The sequence below is a fragment of the Vicia villosa genome, unplaced genomic scaffold (genome assembly GCF_029867415.1).
Source record: "Vicia villosa cultivar HV-30 ecotype Madison, WI unplaced genomic scaffold, Vvil1.0 ctg.000418F_1_1, whole genome shotgun sequence".
NCBI classification, from domain to species: domain Eukaryota; kingdom Viridiplantae; phylum Streptophyta; class Magnoliopsida; order Fabales; family Fabaceae; genus Vicia; species Vicia villosa.
Window position 1 is genome coordinate 75,823 of NW_026705196.1, and position 17,382 is coordinate 93,204.

Here is a 17,382-nt window from a genome sequence, read left to right on the forward strand (position 1 = left end):
TTATTCGGTGATGTGGTGTTGAGATGAGTTGTTCATCGTGATTCGGTGATGTTTTTAAGTATGTTATGTGTGTTTCATTCATTCATATGCATTCAGTGATGGATCCCGGTGATGTTTGGATCGATGGTGGACATATTTCCCATTGTGTGGAAATTCTGTCGGTTGGCCGTATCTCGATGAGGCGTAGATCGGTTAGGTGGATTGATTCCACGGTTTATTGGTATCACATGCATAGTGTCAGTTGTGTCATATGCATTTTGTCATAACATGATTGTATGGATTTCTGTGTTATGTGTTGTAATCTATTATTGTGTGAATTGATGAATAATAAATGTGAATCTGAATGTGTATAATTGGGTGAACGGTATATTATGATGCTTGTTGCTTATGAATTGCATAATATTTACTAATTGAGAATGAGACTCACCCTTACATGTTGTCATTTTCAGATTGAGGAGTAGCGGCATTAATGCTCCGTGAGGATGACTCGTAGAGTTTATCCGTTTATGTTGGGTCGTGTCGGTCATGCTCTGATCTTGTAACACTGGGGAACGATAGTTTTATAGTTTTATGAGCTTACTCTATTTTATTTGGTGTTGGACTATATTTCCATTGGTTGTATTTGACGATGTTTCTTATTCCGCTGTGATAAAGATGATTATGTTTTGGTAAATCGTTTCCTAATGAAGCATGACTTTGACCTTAGTTGGTTTATTTGTTTTTAAATAATTGTGGCACCCTTGTGTTTATGTTTTTACTCTGATTATTTATTTAATTGTCGCGGGGTTTAGAAGGGTGTTACATCTCCCCTGTGAGAGGAAGAAAATATCTTAAGTCAAACATATCATATCTCACATACGCTTATACATAAGCACACCACTCAAATAACAAAGTATCTTACCTCATGTGAGCAAGACCTCTAAACTACTGTAAAACACCTTCGTACAGGGCTTCTCGCCGCTGTGAGCAAGTCCTAACCACCATACAACATAATATATACCTCTTAAGGCTTCAGAGTATTTCTGCCCTTTAGGAACAACACACATGTACTTTTTGACCAATACAAACTTCAAAAGATATTATTCAAACTATACCTAAAATAATTATAAAATAGTCATAAGTTTCTATGTTATTAATAAAAGAAAATAAACTAGAGTCTCATGTTGACTCTCGATTTAACTTGATTAAATCTTTGAATAAACACGGATATAAAATCAACTTATGGTATTTAATTAATTAAAAACTCTAGTCCATTTGAATTTCAAATTTACTTTCAATTTGATTTGGTTTTTAGCAAAGAGAAACAATAAACTTAAAGATAATATAATTCTAAAATAAATTTAATTAAATAATGGGTCATGATAACGAGTGTCTCATAGTACTTTTTGGGTGTGTTTGGTTGTCAGAAGAAATTGAAAAGAGAGAAAGAGATGAGAAAGAGTGAGAGAAGAGAGAAGTAGATGAGAAATATAGTAGATTTGAAGTTTGATATAAAAAAAAGATAAAAGAAATATAAGAGAAAGAAGTGTTATTATTTTCAAAAAGACAACAATAACCTTCAAAATAAAATAAAGTAATTGAAGAAAGCACACATTATGAAGGGTAATTAATGGGGAAAAAATACAACAGACTTTCTCTGCACATTCTTCTCAACACTGTGAAGAAAGAAAAAGCATGTGGATCCCACTATATTAAGTCTCTTTTCCATACTTCTCTTCTTAACCAAGTAGGGTGAATTTAATACTTCTCATCTTTTCTCTCTCTCTCTCATATTTCTCTCTCCTTAAAATCACTTCAACCAAGCACACGGTCCTTTAAGATTTTTAAATAAAAACAAATATTATCTAAATTAATTAATTATTTTAATTTTCAATTCATTGAATAAAAATTTTCTAATGAAACATACTTTTCCTCTTAAAAAAGTCAAATATTTTTATATTTAATAGATTAAATACAATTATTTTTTTAAAAACATACATTTTTAAACTCTTGACCAATGACCTGCCTCACTGTAACACTCGTCAGCATTTGCCTTATTAATTAATATTATCTTATTTTAAATATAATAAATGAATTAATAATTTATTATATATTCCATTTTTGTCAAATAATATATCGCCTTTTTAATCTGGTAATGCTCTTTCAATGTAATGAGTGATACTGAGCAGCCAATAATGAAAACATAGTGAAAGGTACTTTTGCAAGTATGTACTCCCTCCGTCCCATATTATAAGCAAATTTCACCTTTAATAAACTGAACACATGTGTTTTGCCTTTCATGATGTTTTTCACCCAATTCTCTACGATACCATGTGTTTTGCGTTGCCAAATTTTTTATCCTTTCATCTAATTTTGTGATACGAAACGAATCATGAGTTTGTATCTGAGTTGAACTCGTTACATTATTTCACATTTGTCGCGACCTGGTTGCATCTAGCGACTGTGCGATGAGAGATTTGACCCGTCTTTATATACAACAAAATCATAACATAACAAAAGAAACAAGATAAGCTAACATGGCAAGTAGCATTTCAGAAACACCTCTATTACTCGCAACTCAAGAAGATAATGGAAACCACAACACACAGAGATGGTGGAACAAAATCTTGGATATGGAGGAAGCCAAACATCAACTCATGTTCTCACTTCCAATGATTCTTACAAACTTGTTCTATTACTTGATCACTTTGGTTTCAGTCATGCTTGTTGGTCACCTCGGTGAGCTTGAGTTAGCCGGTTCTACTCTCGCTAATTCTTGGTTTAGTGTCACTGGCGTGGCTGTTATGGTAATTTATACAATTTTTGTTTGTTTTCTTAAATTTTGATCATGACAAGAGTTCTTGTATATTATATGTGTTCTTGTTTGTCTTAGGTTGGTTTAAGCGGTGCGCTAGAAACACTCTGTGGACAAGGTTTTGGAGCAAAGGAATATCACATGTTGGGAATTTATTTACAAAGCTCATGCATCATATCGTTTATTTTTTCAATCATTATATCCATTATTTGGTTCTATACACAACATATTCTTGTGTTTCTTCATCAATCACAAGACATTGCAAGGACAGCTGCACTCTATATGAAGTTTCTTATACCAGGATTACTTGCATATAGCATCTTGCAAAATATCTTGAGGTTTCTACAAACACAATCTGTAGTCGTGCCACTGGTTATCCTTTCAGCTATTCCAACATTGATTCATGTTGGGATTGCTTATGGATTTGTTGAATGGACTGGCTTGAATTTCATAGGTGGACCTATTGCAACTTCTGTTTCAATGTGGATATCAGTGATATTGTTAGGTTTATATGTCATGTATGCGAAGAAGTTTGAGAAAACATGGAGAGGATTTTCAATGCAATCATTTCATTATTTGTTTACAAACATGAAACTAGCTCTGCCTTCTGCAGGAATGGTGTGGTATGAGTTTCTAATACCTTTCACTTTTTCTGTTTAATGTAAAATACTTATATTATGAATCTTACTATTTTACTTTATATTATTTCTAGTTTGGAGTATTGGGCTTTTGAAATTATGGTTTTCCTAGCTGGATTACTGCCTAACTCACAAATCACAACTTCATTGATTGCAATATGGTATGGTTCTTATACCTTTACATTTTTGTTACTAAAACGAAGAATAAAGATTCGTAAGACTAATTCTTCGAAAAATATATATTATGCAGTGCAAACACAGAATTATTTGCTTACATGATTACTTACGGTCTTAGTGCTGCTGCAAGGTTAGTTAGTATAAGTTATCTTTCGACATAAGCATTTTAATCTACGTTCTTGTATTTATATTGAAAAGTTTGAACTTAACTTTGATAGCACAAGAGTTTCCAATGAATTGGGAGCAGGCCAACCAGAAAGAGCTAAAAATGCAATGAAAGTCACTCTAAAGCTCTCTCTTATCCTTGGATTGGGTTTTGTTTTGTTACTCGTATTTGGTCATGATTTATGGATTCAGCTGTTTAGTAATAGTCCTATTATCAAAGAGGAGTTTGCTTCAATAACACCTTTGCTTGCTATTTCCATACTACTAGATGCTGTCCAAGGTGTCTTATCAGGTTTGAATTCTTTATCTCTATTTACTTTTTCTCCATAATATGATCCTTAACAAAAACTGTTAGGTGTAAACATGTCTTAAATAATGCAGGGGTGGCTAGAGGATGCGGTTGGCAGCATTTAGCTGTTTATGTCAACCTTGCAACTTTTTATCTCATTGGTTTACCAATTTCATGCTTCCTCGGGTTTAAGACCAATTTGCAATATAAGGTAAAATAGTTACTCCATCCAGTTTTAAATATAAGCAAAAAGTATGTACATATATTTTGCGTCAATTTGTTTATTCACCGTGTTTTCTTTTGAATTCGGTTTATGATATAGGGTTTATGGATTGGTCTGATTTGTGGTCTTGTATGTCAAACTGGGACACTCTTACTTTTGACATGGCGTATCAAATGGACTAAACTGAATCTCTCAGCAGACAAAGATAAAGACCAGCCTATTGTTGTTTAAAAAATGAATGTCTGCCAATTTGAATTCAATAAGTCTGTGTTTGGAACTACAATGACATCTGGGCGAAACTATAATTTGGAACAAGCATTGACTTAAAAGATGATTACATCTTGTAATAAACACGAATTTTGTACCTAAAAATATGTTGTCCAAAACTATGCTTCCAAACATTTTAATTTTCACTTATGACTGTTGCAGAATCCATTTACTACGGTAACTTTTTAAGTTTTGCTTCACTAATTCAGGCTTTGTTTTTTAGTGATGGTCCCATCATGCACTAATTTTGCTTTGATCAATGACATGCAACAATTCTCTTCTGTAAAAAAATCAGATATATGATAAATTAAATAGGTAGAACAAATGAAGAGAAGATAAGAGTAAGATAGTTCACATGGCAACCAGTAGCATTCCGGATGGCACAGCAACACCTAATTTGCATGCAACTGTGGACGATAGGAAACAGAAATGGCGGAACAAAATCTTAGACATTGAGGAGGCCAAACATCAAGTCATGTTTTCACTCCCAATGATTCTTACAAAATTATTATATTACTCTATCGCTATGGTTTCTGTCATGCTTGTTGGTCATCTTGGTGAGCTTGAGTTAGCTGGTGCTACTCTTGCTAACTCATGGTTTGGTGTCACTGGTGTCGCTGTTACGGTACTTTACAATTTATGCATTATTATTTTTCCATTTCCATAGATGTTGATATGAACAATGAATTCTTGTATGTGTTCATTAATTAGACAGTCAATAAAAGTAAACTCTATGTTCTTTGCATTATTCTTCTTTGTCTTAGGTTGGTTTAAGTGGCGCGCTAGACACACTCTGCGGACAAGGATTTGGTGCAGAGGAATATCACATGTTGGGAATTTATCTACAAACCTCATGCATTATATCTTTTACTTTTTCTGTCATCATATCCATTATTTGGTTTTTTACAGAACACATTCTAGTGTTTCTTCATCAATCACAAGACATTGCTAGAACAACTGCACTCTATATGAAGTTTCTTATACCAGGATTACTTGCATTGAGCATCTTGCAAAACATATTGAAATTTCTACAAACACAATCTGTAGTAATGCCACTGGTAATCCTTTCAGCACTCCCGGCACTTGTTCATTTTGGTATTGCATATGGACTTGTTCATTGGACAAGTCTTAAGTTCAAAGGAGGACCAATTGCAACTTCTATTTCACTATGGATATCAATAGTACTTTTAGTATCATATATTATGTATGCAAAGAAGTTCAAGAATACATGGAGAGGATTTTCAATGCAATCATTTCATTACTTAATCACAAACACTAAGCTAGCTCTTCCATCCGCAGCAATGCTATGGTATGAGTTTCTAAAAGCCTTTCGCTTTATTTGTCTCTTTTGATGATTTATCTTAGAAAGAAAAGTTTGCTAAAACATTATCTTCTAGGTTACACAAAAGCTAAGATCCTTATATTATGAATCTTACTATTTTTATACTTTGCAAGTTTGGAGTATTGGGCTTTTGAAGTTCTGGTTTTTTTAGCTGGATTAATGTCTGACTCGCAAGTAACAACTTCATTGATTGCAATATGGTATGATTTTTATATCTTTTTTTTGTCACTAGAACGAAGAGAAGAAATATTCATAAGATTCACGGTTGTTATTCTTCAAAATAAATTGCAGTACAATCACACAACTCGTTGCTTACATGATCACTTATGGTCTTAGTGCCGCTGCAAGGTTAGTTGGTCTAAGTTGAATTACTCTCCTTTTTCGATATTATTGCATACTCTCTTCTGAACCAACGGTTTAAGAAAGCACGCGGTCTACAAATCTTAATCGTTGGATGTAGATCAATGACTCATTCTAACTTTATCAAATCAATTTTAAAATATGAGACATCACATTTTCATCCAACTGTCAAGATCTGCGATGAAACAATGTGATTGTATGACTGCTGACAATCCAATTTCCTTCCTCAGTTGCATTTATTGAACATATATTGAAAATTTTGAACTCAAATTTTATAGCACAAGGGTTTCCAACGAATTGGGAGCAGGCCAACCGGAAAGAGCTAAACATGCGATGAGAGTCACTCTAAAGCTCTCTCTCCTCCTTAGTTTATGTTTTGTTTTGATACTTGTATTTGGTAATGGTGTATGGATTCAACTGTTCAGTAGTAGTCCTACTATCAAGCAGGAGTTTTCTTCAATAGCACCCTTGCTTGCTATTTCTATACCTTTAGATTCTATCCAAGGTGTCTTATCAGGTTTGAATCATCTGTTGTAACTTAGGCTTTCTATACATCATGATCATTATCAAAATAATCTTAGGGCGAAAATGTCTGAAATACTGCAGGGGTGGTTAGAGCTTGTGGTTGGCAGCACTTAGCTGTTTATGTCAACCTTACAACTTTTTATCTCATCGGTTTGCCCATTTCATGTCTCCTTGGATTTAAGACTAATTTGCAATTTAAGGTAAAATAGCTATCTCACAAATTCGCAGCGTAACTGTGTTGTGTTTGGAGAGAGAGAATTTGTTAGCAGCATGAACTGAATTCTGAACCACATTCTTAATCATTATGTTTCTTTTGAATTATGATATAGGGTTTATGGATTGGTCTGATCTGTGGGCTGGTGTGTCAAACTGGGGCACTCTTACTTTTGACAAGGCTTGCCAAATGGACTAAACTGAATCTCTCAGAGAACAAAAATCAAGACCAACATATTGTTGTTTGACAACTGAGTGTCTGCCAATTAGGACTAAATAAGTCTGTTTTTGGTACCACGGTGTTGATGTGTTGCAGAGTTAAATACTTACATATATGATGTAACTAAGTTTTCTATAAAGTGGTTTCTATTCCAGAATAGGACAGGAACTCCAATTGCAGCATCCCACAAATTCTATCATCAAAGAGATAATTAGTTTTGCTGCCAAAGGAAAGTAGTATAACTATGAGGCGGACACCAGATTGAGCGTGTTGGAGTTTTCGACACTTGTGTAACAATCGTATGACACTTATTGGAAAACATAAACAAGTCTTCTCAAAAAATATTTTTTTCCAACACCCACCCTTTGAATAGATGTCTCATACTCGTATGAAAATCATATGACACATGTCGGACAATTCAGAGAAGCGTTCTATACATATCAACTTACCTATCTTAAATGCATTGGATTTATCGATCAAGTGCTGATACTTGATATTTCCTGCAGGACTATTAGCCATTTGTACTTTGACATAAATTATAACCCAAAATATAGTCTATTATCAGATGACAGATTTTTCTCGCCAGTTCTGGTACATTATATGCCACCTGAATTTAACTATCTCGCAAGCAGTGAATCGGCCAGTTCTGGTACATACTGCATAATCTTAGTACTCAAGTAGGTAGCAACAGGTTTGCGTGTTGAGCTGGTGTTTTCATCTGTGAGTTGTCTCGGGGCTGTCCTAGAGATTGGCCTACTGGCAGCAAGTGCCTTTGCTAAGTGGAATAGGTTTCTAAGTTAATAACAGGGGTTTGGCATCGTTGGTCTAAACTGTTGGGTGTGTTCAAAGCATATATGAGTCGTTCGTATAGGTTTTGGCTGTGCTATCTTTCGCCGAATATCGTGTTGTTTGATTCCAAATCCACCTGAAACTCTGCAAAACCGCCAAACAGAAGTAGCCATGGGATATGTTGGTTTTGTGTCTGCAAGTCTTGGAGTGTATTATCCTTAATTTGTTTCCTTATGGCTGTATCTGTTCTGTCAGGTGTGTGTTTTATAGTTCATATCTCTTGCGCTGATGGTTAGAATTGTAAAATATTTTGTTTAGTTCTTGGGCATTTCTTATGCCTGATATTAATATATTTCTTTTGCTGTTTAAAAAATTATATTACAAGAGTTCTAATTAAAGAATGAATTGATAATTAAAAAATGTGCATAAGTTTACTTATTTAGTGTAATATGGTTAATTATTAAATTTGTGAATTAGTGACATAATTAATTACTAAATTAAAAGTTGACTATATATTTATTTTAATTAATTACATAATTAAAATAAATACTATATATTCATTTGATTTTTAAATATTTTATATATTTATCTCTTTTTTTTTTTACTATATATTTATCTCTTAATTTGTACTATTCTCATATTTAAATATTTTATCTTTTTATTTATGGTTAGTAATTTAATGGAGAAAAAAATTATATTGTCAGTATCTTTGCTACTAACTCCCTGTAATGTTTTTACCAAAAAAAAAAAAAAAACTCCCTGTAATGCACTTTAATGCAGAAAAAACTTTTATGTTTTAACCTCCATAATAAATAGCACGCGATTGTTACATTTGACATTAAAATTGTTATTACATTTATTAATTTGGTGTATCATGCTAAAGTATTAAATTTAAATTTATATATATGTTAAGTTTTTATGTAATTAATAAAATGTATTTTTTTCATCAAAATTATTTTTAATTATTTTCTTGTCCATTTTCATTTTACTATTTATTTTAAAACAAACATGTCTATGTGTTAATCTTTTTTCTCTCTCCTCCATTATAAAAATAAATGATTGAGGAGAGAGAAAAAAACAATTTCCATCTTATTTTAAAATCTAATTGTTCATATTCATTCTCACATTCTCATATAACTTACTCATTCTCATAATATATATATATATATATATATATATATATATATATATATATATATTATATATATATATATATATATATATATATATATATATATATATAGGGACGACTCAAGTGAAAACACTTGGTTATTATGAGAAATGAGAACAATGAATCACGACCATTAAATTTTGATTTTGTTGGTTTTAATAGACTAGATTAGTTTATATATATATATATATATATATATATATATATATATATATATATATATATATATATATATATATAGGGGGCGACTCAAGTGAGAATACTTGGTTATAATGAGAAATGAGAACAATCAATTATAGCCCTTAGATTCTATTAAATGAAATTTGTGGTATAGATTATATCTTATTTAAAATAAACATGTGATTAAATGTTAAACACAATCATAACTTACTCCTCAATTGCAATGATAGGTTCCAAAGTCACTCGCTCAATTGCATTGCGTGAAGTAGTCGCAACTACAATAGATCAACCGTCTCCTCCTAAAAACAACGGTGATCAAGTCATTATGAACATTCTGCCACATAAAGATCTCATTCAGCCCCCCATGTTCGTAGGTTTAACTCCACAATTTCAACAAGGTGAATTGTCGTTCATACCTCCAACATCGCCGATGGTACCAAGACTAAAGATGCTGCCTTGATTTCAAATGTTGCAAGCCAACCTTGGCGTGCAAGGTTCTAACGAACTATTACATAATGTTTACACATCAGAATTTGCGGGCAACGGATAAGAGGTTGCTTCGCCTTAAAGAAAGCCTACACAATACAAATCTGAAGAGCAACACGGTGCAAGAGGTTGCTTCCTGAAGGAGTCATATTATCGTCCCTAATATAACTGCATCTCGCTGGAATGCAGCGCCAAGATGTCTGAGTCATCAGAGAAGCCAAAGACGCCAAACTTCTCCTCTCTGCCTTGAAAGAGGCTGAGGATGTCACGCAATCCCTGAGGAATAAATGGAGAAGTTTCAAATTAAAAATTGCGAGAAACATCATATTTTACTTCGTATCCTCGATAGTTGGATATTGAAATCACTAGAGAACACCCCCCCAAAGCAGAATAGTTATGATGGAAAGGGGGATCCGGATGAACATGGGCAACGTGTTGACGATTGTCTGAACTACTATCATGTGGATGACGAGGTAAAGTGCAAGCTCTTGTCACTAACTTTGACCGAGTTAACTATGATCTGGTTCAAATATTTCCCCAACGGAAGCATTGATTTGTGGACCGACTTGTCTGAGAATTCCACTGCTCGCTTCACAATCCAAAAAAGGCAACCTACGATGATCATTTATTTTTCTATCGATCTAAGAATCAGTGTACCGTCTGGCGACGATCATTTACGTTTCTGTCGATCTAAGAACCAATGTACCACCTGACGAGGATCATTTATTTTCCTATCGATCTAAGAACCAACGTGTCGTCTGACGATGATCACTTACTTTTCGGTCGATCTATGCACTAGTATGCAATCTAGAGACAATCTATTTATTTTTTATCATCTCGTTTCTTTCTGCTCGTCAAAGGACAAAATTTAAGTCCTTTATATTTAATTATCTATCACAAAAGATTATTTCAAGACTTTCGTCATTCATATTCAATAGTTAAATATAATTAAATAGAGACAGCTGTAATACCATACTGCTGACTTGTTTTCTGTCCAATTGAAAATTTTGCAAAAAATAAAAATACAATATTTATTTCTGTTGTTTAAAATGCTTTTAGTTTTAGATTAAAACGATGCGTCTAAAATAATGATTTGATTGTCGTTTAAAACTCAAATTTATAATATTTGAGAGACTTGAAAAGGTAAAAATATGATGAGCTTGGTTTTATATTTTCGAACATGTAAATGTACTTGAATTTAAGCATCAGAAACCTCAAAAACACACTCTAGGATTGTAAAATCTAGAAGACATTTTGTCATTTTCAAGAATTTCTTAAATTTAAGGGATAGAATTTTTATTTTTTTTACTAAGCAAACATGGCTCATAAAAGTCAACTGAATTTATCATACAGTACAACCCATAAGAAATCTTCCATTAATGATGATCTTAATGTCACATCACATGCTAAATAGAGTATGCATTTATTTTTTACTTACACTCTAAAAGGCGCAATAATAGGAAACGGATCTTCTTGTATTCTTGTCTTCCGCCAAATCCAAGTATCCAACGGCTAAGAAACCTTAGAAGAAAAAAAAACATTTTGTGTGGTTTATACCAAACAACATTATTAAATCAATCAACCTCATTTTTTGCAACCTCGTGCTTCTCGTGAGGGTGCTTTGAGAGGTTTAACCAGTAAGAAAATCTCTCTTTCGCTCTCTCAACATGGCGACAACGGCAAGTAGCATTTCAGAAACACCTCTATTACTCGCAACTCATGATGATAACGGAAACCACAAGACAGAGAGATGGTGGAACAAAGTCTTGGACATGGAGGAAGCCAAACATCAACTCATGTTTTCACTGCCAATGATTCTTACAAACTTGTTCTATTACTTAATCACTTTGGTTTCTGTCATGCTTGTTGGTCACCTTGGTGAGCTTCAGTTAGCCGGTTCAACTCTCGCTCATTCTTGGTTTAGTGTCACCGGCTCCGCGGTTATGGTAATTTACAATTTTTGTTTGTTTCCTTAAAAAATTGTATGTGTTCCTTAAGTTAGAAATATAGTTATCCTAGTTGGGTTAAAACAATTATTGGCTTCATTGGACCTCAGAGACTTGGACTTGTGGGAACCTCATTGTCCTTTGAGATTAATTATTGGTTGAAGATGGACATAAGAACTTAATTTGCTTGGATTGAGTTCTCTTCGATATTCACCGGTTGGATATTCTTACTGTTAATTTTCATAGGGTATACATACTTAAGCATTATTGGCCTCCAAATATGGTTTTATTGCTGCTCTGCACCAGAATGTAAAATTGCTTCAGGATGCTTATGCAAATTCTAAAATAAAGCTTGAACAAATTGTTTCATGCATGCTGTATTGTAGCGGGTTGTGGCGCATTATTACCATGACTCCTGAATTTGCATTGATGTACTTGGAGCTGCCTTCTAGCATCCTAATGACTGAGGCAGTTATATCTGTGACTGATGTTTCAAGGCAGTATCTTCCTAGCCGATACGGGAATATAACAAAGTTCCAAAAAGAGGTTATGACCTTGGCCCTATTTTTCATAGAACAGGTTTGGAATCGCCAACTGTCGCTGTGTGTGGTGAACTTTTATCTAAAATGTGATGAGTGTGACAATTTGTTCATATCTAGCCGGGTTTATTCTCAGGTGTTTTACTTGAGGGGGCAAGAGTTTTTCTATCAGTATATTGTAACATGGATCAACAAAGCTCTTTCCATTACTTTGGGTTGTTTTTTGGAATGCAAGAAAAGGGGTTAGTGAGCTTCACTGTGGCCTATCAATTTTCAGTGAGATCAAGATTGACAGAAGAGTTTTTTTAGCAAATATAAAGGCAAATACACATTCACATGTGGCAAGGCCCTTGTATACAGAAACATGCGCATTGATTATGCTAAATTTGTGGCTGAATGTGGTTTCACTAGCAGAGTCTTTAGTTCAGACTGTGGGATCCAGGAAAGGTAGTAATAAGATTTTACAACCTTGAGGTCAAGGTTGTTCTTGAAGCGGTGAGTAATGATAGGAAGTGGAATTAGTTTTTAAACAACTTAATTATTTAAGTTAGAAAGATAATTATCCTAGTTGGGCTAAATAATGTTTAGTTGGTGTTTTAGTCTTTGGGCCTTTACTTCGCTATCCACTACTATTATCACTATATATGTACTCTTATTGAGAGAGTGAAAATTATCAAATGAATGAAAAATGTCTTTATTTTCTTAGATAGTTTTATTGTCTTTATTAGTTTTAGAAGTTTTCATGATTTTGTTACAGTTCTTGTATTAGCATCCTAACACTTTGCCTTATTCTTCTTTGTCTTAGGTTGGTTTAAGTGGTTCACTAGAAACACTCTGTGGACAAGGATTTGGTGCAAAGGAATATCAAATGTTGGGAATTTATTTACAAAGCTCCTGCATTATATCTTTTATTTTTTCAATCATTATATCCGTTATTTGGTTCTATACACAACACATTCTTGTGTTTCTTCATCAATCGCAAGACATTGCTAGAACAGCAGCACTCTATATGAAGTTTCTTATACCAGGAATATTTGCATATAGCTTCTTGCAAAACATCTTGAGGTTTCTACAAACACAATCTGTAGTCATGCCACTGGTTTACCTTTCAGCTATTCCAGCATTGCTTCACGTGGGAATTGCTTATGGGTTTGTTGAATGGGCAGGTTTGAATTTCATAGGTGGACCTATTGCAACTTCAGTTTCGATGTGGATAATAATGACATTGTTAGGCTTATATGTCTTGTATGCAAAGAAGTTCGAGAAAACATGGAGAGGATTTACAATGCAGTCATTTCATTACTTGTTTACAAACATGAAACTTGCTCTGCCTTCTGCAGCAATGGTGTGGTATGAGTTTCTAAATACCTTTCACTTTATTTGTCCCTTTTGATGATCAAACTTAGAAAACATAGTTTTGCTAAAATTGACTAAAAATAATATACTTCATCGGATAAAATATTAGTCTCTAGTTTCAACAATATCATACGTCTTCTGTTTAATGTAAAATACTTCTGTTATGAATCTTACTATTTTACTATATATTATTTCTAGTTTGGAGTATTGGGCTTTTGAAATCATGGTTTTCCTAGCTGGATTACTGCCTAACTCACAAATCACAACTTCGTTGATTGCAATATGGTATGGTTCTCATACCTTTACATTTTCATTACTAAAACGAAGAATAAGGATTCGTATGACTAATTCTTCGGAAAAATATATTATGCAGTGCAAACACAGAATCATTTGCTTACATGATCACTTACGGTCTTGGTGCTGCTGCAAGGTCAGTTGATCTAAGTTAACATACTCTCTTTCTCTAGTATCGTTTTATATTTCTTTCTAGACCTGAATTTCGTATAGCCTAGGAAATCAAGCAGTCAAGAGATCTCAGTTGTTCGATGAAGATATTGTAACACAATTTTCATCCAACGGCTGAGATCTGCGGCAACGCGATTGTATGACTGCAAACAGTTCAATCTCCTTCAATGGGTGCATTTTATTGGATTTATCTTTCGACATAAGCATTTTAATCTATGTTCTTGTACTTATATTGAAAAGTTTGATCTTAAATTTTATAGTACAAGAGTTTCCAATGAATTGGGAGCAGGTCACCCAGAAAGAGCCAAACATGCAATGAGAGTCTCTCTAAAGCTCTCTCTTCTCCTTGGATTGGGTTTCGTTTTGTTACTTGTATTTGGTCATGATTTATGGATTCAGCTGTTTAGTAATAGTCCTGTTATCAAAGAGGAGTTTGCTTCAATAACACCCTTGCTTGCTATTTCCATATTACTAGATTCTGTCCAAGGGGTCTTATCAGGTTTGAATTCTTTATCTCTATTAACTTTTTCTCCACAATATGATCATTAACAAAAACTGTTAGGTGTAAACATGTCTTAAATAATGCAGGGGTGGCTAGAGGATGTGGTTGGCAGCATTTAGCTGTTTATGTCAACCTTGCAACTTTTTATCTCATTGGTTTACCAATTTCATGTCTCCTTGGATTTAAGACCAATTTGCAATATAAGGTAAAATAGTGACTTCATCTAGTTTTAAATATATGCAAAAACTAGGTACAAGTGTTTAGTCTAAATTTAGACCAAATACTTGCTCCTGTTGATGCCGAGAAAAATCATTTTGCATTCATTTGTATATTCACCGTGTTTTCTCTTGAATTTGGTTTATGATATAGGGTTTATGGATAGTTTGGAGTATTGGGCTTATATTATGAATTTTACTATTTTTATACTTTTGCAAGTTTGGAGTATTGGGCTTTTGAAGTTCTGGTTTTTTTAGCTGGATTAATGTCTGACTCGCAAGTAACAACTTCATTGATTGCAATATGGTATGATTTTTATATCTTTTTTTTGTCACTAGAACGAAGAGAAGAAATATTCATAAGATTCACGGTTGTTATTCTTCAAAATAAATTGCAGTACAATCACACAACTCGTTGCTTACATGATCACTTATGGTCTTAGTGCCGCTGCAAGGTTAGTTGGTCTAAGTTGAATTACTCTCCTTTTTCGATATTATTGCATACTCTCTTCTGAACCAACGGTTTAAGAAAGCACGCGGTCTACAAATCTTAATCGTTGGATGTAGATCAATGACTCATTCTAACTTTATCAAATCAATTTTAAAATATGAGACATCACATTTTCATCCAACTGTCAAGATCTGCGATGAAACAATGTGATTGTATGACTGCTGACAATCCAATTTCCTTCCTCAGTTGCATTTATTGAACATATATTGAAAATTTTGAACTCAAATTTTATAGCACAAGGGTTTCCAACGAATTGGGAGCAGGCCAACCGGAAAGAGCTAAACATGCGATGAGAGTCACTCTAAAGCTCTCTCTCCTCCTTAGTTTATGTTTTGTTTTGATACTTGTATTTGGTAATGGTGTATGGATTCAACTGTTCAGTAGTAGTCCTACTATCAAGCAGGAGTTTTCTTCAATAGCACCCTTGCTTGCTATTTCTATACCTTTAGATTCTATCCAAGGTGTCTTATCAGGTTTGAATCATCTGTTGTAACTTAGGCTTTCTATACATCATGATCATTATCAAAATAATCTTAGGGCGAAAATGTCTGAAATACTGCAGGGGTGGTTAGAGCTTGTGGTTGGCAGCACTTAGCTGTTTATGTCAACCTTACAACTTTTTATCTCATCGGTTTGCCCATTTCATGTCTCCTTGGATTTAAGACTAATTTGCAATTTAAGGTAAAATAGCTATCTCACAAATTCGCAGCGTAACTGTGTTGTGTTTGGAGAAAGAGAATTTGTTAGCAGCATGAACCGAATTCTGAACGACATTTTTAATCATTATGTTTCTTTTGAATTATGATATAGGGTTTATGGATCGGTCTGATTTGTGGGCTGGTGTGTCAAACTGGGGCACTTTTACTTTTGACAAGGCTTGCCAAATGGACTAAACTGAATTTCTCAGAGAACAAAAATCAAGACCAACATATTGTTGTTTAACAACTGAATGTCTGCCTATTAGGACTAAATAAGTCTGTGTTTAGAACCACAGTGTTCATGTGTTGCAGAGTTAAATATTTACACATATGATGTAACTAAGTTTTCTATAAAGTGGTTTCTATTCCAGAATAGGACAGGAACTCCAATTGCTGCATCCCACAAATTCTTTCAACTAGATAATTAGTTTTGCTGCCAAAGGAAAGTAGTATAATTATGAGGCGGACACCGGATTGAGCGTGTTGGGGTTTTCGACACTTGAATAGATGTCTCATACTCGTATGAAAATCATATGACACATGTCGGACAATTCAGAGAAGCGTTCTATACATATCAACTTACCTATCTTAAATGCATTGGATTTATCGATTGAGTGCTGATACTTGATATTTCCTGCAGGACTATTAGCCATTTGTACTTTGACATATATTATAACCCAAAATATAGTCTATTATCAGATGACAGATTTTTCTCGCCAGTTCTGGTACATTATATGCCACCTGAATTTAACTACTATCTCGCAAGCAGTGAATCGGCCAGTTCTGGTACATACTGCATAATCTTAGTACTCAAGTAGGTAGCAACAGGTTTGCGTGTTGAGCTGGTGTTTTCATCTGTGAGTTGTCTCGGGGCTGTCCTAGAGATTGGCCTACTGTTGGTGATTTTAGTATCATCAATGCATTTTGGTAGTAATGTGATTTACTATAGGCCAATGCAATTATGCGTTAAGTTTGAAACGAGTTAGGGTAGTGCGGAGTGCACGCTCGTCGAGCCAAACGCGTAATTGAATATGAATAATAGAAACGGGCATAACGTTTCGTTTGAATAGTTGCACCCGTTCCCAACGGACATAACGATTCGTTTGAATAGTTGCACCCGTTCCAACAGACATAACTGTTTTCCGAAAAGGTGTGTCTGTTCGTTTCTATTATTGGTCTCCTATATAAGGAGTCTTTTGGTCTCGATTTGATATACGAAATTACATACTTCCTCTCTACATTCTGATCTGTTCTCCATTGTCAGAAACAGATTGTTCTTCAAGAATTATCCCCGCAAAGATTTCGTGAACC

General features: G+C 34.0%; 3 protein-coding genes across 9 annotated transcripts; all 3 read left to right on the forward strand.

The window, feature by feature from the left end:
- The first annotated feature begins 2,177 nt into the window (after positions 1-2,177).
- LOC131627985 (protein DETOXIFICATION 19-like) lies at positions 2,178-4,699 on the forward strand. Its single transcript, XM_058898844.1, has 7 exons — positions 2,178-2,786; positions 2,873-3,417; positions 3,507-3,593; positions 3,683-3,739; positions 3,828-4,066; positions 4,156-4,274; positions 4,386-4,699. The coding sequence occupies exons 1-7, from the start codon at positions 2,517-2,519 to the stop codon at positions 4,515-4,517; spliced, it is 1,449 nt and encodes a 482-aa protein (XP_058754827.1). The 5' UTR covers positions 2,178-2,516; the 3' UTR covers positions 4,518-4,699.
- LOC131627986 (protein DETOXIFICATION 18-like) lies at positions 4,604-7,568 on the forward strand. The gene is made up of 8 exons (XM_058898845.1): positions 4,604-4,730; positions 4,849-5,178; positions 5,318-5,862; positions 6,009-6,095; positions 6,187-6,243; positions 6,534-6,772; positions 6,862-6,980; positions 7,110-7,568. The coding sequence occupies exons 2-8, from the start codon at positions 4,909-4,911 to the stop codon at positions 7,239-7,241; spliced, it is 1,449 nt and encodes a 482-aa protein (XP_058754828.1). The 5' UTR covers positions 4,604-4,730; positions 4,849-4,908; the 3' UTR covers positions 7,242-7,568.
- A 3,741-nt stretch (positions 7,569-11,309) lies between these two features.
- Positions 11,310-16,769, forward strand: LOC131627983 (protein DETOXIFICATION 18-like). 7 transcript variants are annotated; one of them, XM_058898841.1, is made up of 12 exons: positions 11,643-12,364; positions 12,461-12,819; positions 13,130-13,674; positions 13,879-13,965; positions 14,054-14,110; positions 14,406-14,644; positions 14,734-14,852; positions 15,030-15,169; positions 15,261-15,317; positions 15,608-15,846; positions 15,936-16,054; positions 16,184-16,769. In XM_058898841.1, exons 3-12 carry the CDS (start codon positions 13,193-13,195, stop codon positions 16,313-16,315), a joined length of 1,671 nt encoding a protein of 556 aa, XP_058754824.1. In that variant the 5' UTR covers positions 11,643-12,364; positions 12,461-12,819; positions 13,130-13,192; the 3' UTR covers positions 16,316-16,769. The 7 variants fall into 7 exon arrangements, 4 of the variants coding, with proteins under 4 accessions (XP_058754825.1, XP_058754822.1, XP_058754824.1 ...); XM_058898839.1 differs by lacking the exon at positions 12,461-12,819 and having other exon boundaries at positions 11,311-11,785; XM_058898840.1 differs by having other exon boundaries at positions 11,643-12,819.
- The last annotated feature ends 613 nt before the right edge of the window (positions 16,770-17,382 follow it).